General features: G+C 47.6%; 1 protein-coding gene across 1 annotated transcript in view; it reads left to right on the forward strand.

Moving 5' to 3' along the window:
- Positions 1-1,306: 1,306 nt before the first annotated feature.
- The window catches only part of NMT2 (N-myristoyltransferase 2), a 52,174-nt gene continuing 49,422 nt past the window's right edge, over positions 1,307-4,058 (forward strand). The window contains exon 1 of the mRNA XM_014952945.1: positions 1,307-1,459. Coding sequence (XP_014808431.1) covers positions 1,307-1,459 — 153 coding nt within the window. The remainder of the gene's footprint in view (positions 1,460-4,058) is intronic.

Genomic DNA, 4,058 nt, shown 5'->3' on the forward strand with positions numbered 1-4,058 from the left:
CAACATGAGCCAGCAATGTGCACTGGCAGCCCAGAAAGCCAACCCCATCCTGGGCTGCATCAGGAGAAGTGTGGCCAGCAGGTCACGGGAGGTGATTCTGCCCCTCTGCTCTGCTCTGGTGAGACCCCACCTGGAGCTCTGTGTCCAGCTCTGGATCCTCAGCACAGGAAGGACATGGACCTGTTGGAACGGGTCCAGCAGAGGGTCACGAAGATGCTCAGAGGCTGGAGCACCTCTGCTGTGAGGACAAGCTGAGAGAGCTGGGGTTGTTCAGCCTGGAGAAGAGAAGGCTCCAGGGAGACCTTAGAGCAGCCTTCCAATATCTGAAGAGGCTACAGGAGAGCTGGGGAGGGACTCCTTGTCAGGGAGTGCAGTGACAGAACAAGGGGTAACAGTTTTAAATTGGAAGAGGGGAGATTTAGATTAGATATTGGGAAGAAATTCTTTGCTGTGAGGGTGGTGAGAGCCTGGCCCAGGTTGCCCAGAGAAGCTGTGGCTGCCCCATCCCTGGAGGGTTTCAAGGCCAGGCTGGATGGGGCTTGGAGCAACCTGGTGTGGTGGGAGGTGTCCCTGCCCAGGGCAGGGGGGTGGAACTCCCCTTTAAGGTCTTTAAGGTCCCTTCCAACTCTAACCATTCTGTGAGTCTATCTGTGACTGGCTGGCTTTATTCAGTTGCAGAAGAGCAAAGAGAAGGTTACAACCCTGACCACGTACTAGACAGTCTCACTTGATGGTTAATCTGACAGGCAAGATCTGACAAGCCCCCATACAGAGGTGGCTGTGAAGGCTTCCCAGTATTTCTTTCCCTCAGTATTTCTTACTTTCCCTCAGTATTTCTTACCCCCAAGCTTAGGTGGCTCCTCCATCGCTAGCCTCAGCTTGCTTATCATAGAATCACAGAATTGCCCAGGCCAGAAGGGACCTCCAAAGGTCATCTAGTCCGACCCCCCCGCAGTCAGCAGGGACACCCCCAACTAGACCAGGTTGCCCAGGGCTTCATTGAGCCTCACCTTGAATATCTCCAGGGAAGGGGCCTCAACCACCTCCCTGGGCAACCTGTTCCAGTGCTCCACCACCCTCACAGTGAAGAACTTCTGCTTCTGAACTCGGGCTTCATTTCGAGTCCTGTATTTTGCTGTGGGAGTCAACTAGGAAAAAAAGTTGAGCACGGTAACAGCAAAGTGTGTTTGTGGATGTGGGGAATCTGGGCCTGTAGTCATGGGCTGACGTTCAGGCTGGCTCAAAGCCTCCCAGAATGGCAGGCACAGGTTCATTTTGTGCAGCCACACAAACGCTGGCCCACGTCATGGCCCATGTCACGGCCATGCGGGGCCATGACCGCATCTGTTACGGAAAGCAGAGTGACAGAACCTGGAGAAAGAAGTGGGATGGAGAAAGACCCAGAAAGCTGGGATGTGTGACAGTGCAGAGGGACCCACACACTCTGGTCTCTTTCTTGGTGGGAGCAGCTAGGCAGAGCTACAGCTCTAGAGTTTTATTGACCTTTCTCTCTTCCTCTCTCCCAATTTGTTGCCATAAGCAACTGACTATTTTGGCTACGTGTAGCAGCAAGCCTAGACTTACTGCTAACACTCTAAGGAGACCTATGAAAATGATCAACCAACAAATGAGTAATTCATCAGATTCTGGTATTATTTTAATTCATTTCATCAGATGCTGTTAAATGAAGTGTATCTCCTGATTAGGAAACCCATTTTCCTTTATTACTCATTTTTTAGCTTTTGTGTAAAATGATTATGCTTTCTTCTTTGTAGTCTTCATTTTAAAAAAAGGCTTTTATCTTCCACATAATCTAGGAAAAGGTCTTTTTAATAAATTAAAAACCGTAAATTCACACCTTCACAAACACAGGCTCTTAACTTAGTAAGTTTAAAATGAAACTTTTCTGATAGCTGTTGACAGTCTGCTCAGACTGGCACCACGAGTGTGTGGGTTGTATCTGCATCACTCCCATGCAGCAGTTTGGGGAATTCCCAGACATACCCCCCTGTGAAACCAGAGGTCTTGGAAATACAGATGTCCCCAGGCAGCCTGTTCTAGCACATCAGGTGCCATCCACACTGCTTAGTGTCCTGATGGCAGATACTCCAGCCACTCGCTGTGGCTGAGCGTGTGCGGTCCTGAAATTCAGGGGTACACAGGGGTTCATTCTTCACCTCGTTGCTGTGTTTTGGGAAGACACCTATACGGGTGAGAGCCAACATCTATCGAGCAGCACAACTGCTAGGCAGTGTCTGTGGAGCGAATTGAAACACAGGGGGAACCTGCCTGGTGACTTCAGATATGAGAAGCTACATCAGAAATACTCGGCACAGGACAGATGCGTATCTCTTGCTTCTGGGCAGCTTCTCGACTTGTGGTATAAGCAAAAGTAGCACATTAGGTGCTGGAGCAGGTCCAGAGAAGCGCAACGGGGCTGGTGAGGGACCTGGAGAACAAGTCTCCTGAGGAGAGGCTGAGGGAGCTGGGGGGGTTCAGCCTGGAGAAAAGGAGGCTGAGGGGAGCCCTTCTCGCTCTCTCCAACTCCCTGAAAGGAGGGGGTAGCCAGGGGGGGTCGGTCTCTTCTCCCAAGGAACAGGTTGGACAAGAGGAAATGGCCTCAAGTTGTGCCAGGGGAGGTTCAGATTGGAGATTAGGAAAAATGTTTACACTGACAGGTTTATTAAGCCTTGGAATGGGCTGCCCAGGGAAGTGGTTGAGGCACCATCCCTGGAGGTTTTCAAAAGACAGGTTGACATGTTGCTTAGGGACATGGTTTAGTGATGTGTTTTGGTTTTTTGGGGGCTTTTTGTATGGTTTTCTTATTATTTTTTTTTATCAGAGTTAGGTTGCTGGTTGGACTAGATGATCTTAAAGGTCCCTTCCAACCTAGACAATTCTATGATTTACGAAACACAAAGCACAGTGTTGTCCTTTGGCCTTGTAGTAGTCAAGTCTAGAGTAAAATCTCAGTTGTGCTTCTCAGGAGATAAACTGAATGGTGGTAAAGGACAGAAGATGGTTAAACCCATTTTCTCCAGCACAATGATTCAATATTGCTGTTTAGTCATTGACAGACTGTTCTTCACTTTCTCCTACACGTTATTACGAGGGGGAAATATCATTAGTAATCACTGGATTAACTTCTCTACAGGCTATGGGGCAGCTGTTTACAGCAATTGGTTTTTGTAGCTGAAAGCAATCAGGTATTGTGCCTTTGTTTTGTGATTTCCCTTCTCTCATATGCAGTACAACTGATTGAAGACTGTACATATAGATGTACATATACATACACGGTACAACTGCCTGAAGGTTGGCTTCTAAAGGTCGTTTCAAACTGTGGTAACATGGTAGGCACAGCTCTCCTCTGAACTACAGCAACGGCTTGATACTGGGAGGTCGGACTTGATCAAGCATTAATTACAGGCTCCTTCAGTTTTGCAATAGCTGAGGGCGGGTATGGCACCTGTCTAGATTTTATTTTTTCTCCCTTTGCTCATTTCTGAAGGTCAACACCACCTTAACAATTTAGCCATATTCAGGAACAACTGCTGGTTTTAGAGATACATATGCTGTCACCGTCTATTTTATTTGGAATGTGCTGGTTGAGTATTTTCCAGCCTTATCAATTTAGTACCCGTGAGTTTTCCAGTCACCACAGCTAGTATTTCAAAACTGTGGAGGGAGAAAACACCTGTCAAATGATGGAAGTTCAGCCTGAGTGCTTGGTTCTACTGACCAAGAGAAGCTGGGAGGCAGTTTAGGAGAATCTTTATAGATGGAGTACAGCTGGCAGGGCGACTTGAGCATTTGATTTTTTTACCATTACGTTGTCTCCCATTGACTTGTTGAGGAACTGCTGGAGAGTGTACAGCAGAGGGCTACAAAGATGCTCACAGAATCACAGAATCACAGAATTGTAGTGGTTGGAAGGGACCTCAGAGATCATCGAGTCCAACCACAAAAAAAAAAAACCAAAACACACCACCCAACAAAAAAACCCACAAAAAAAAAACCACCCACCACCTAAACACACAACAACAACAACCAAACCAAAA

The sequence above is a fragment of the Calidris pugnax genome, unplaced genomic scaffold (assembly GCF_001431845.1).
Source record: "Calidris pugnax isolate Ruff unplaced genomic scaffold, ASM143184v1 scaffold181, whole genome shotgun sequence".
Classification (NCBI taxonomy): domain Eukaryota; kingdom Metazoa; phylum Chordata; class Aves; order Charadriiformes; family Scolopacidae; genus Calidris; species Calidris pugnax.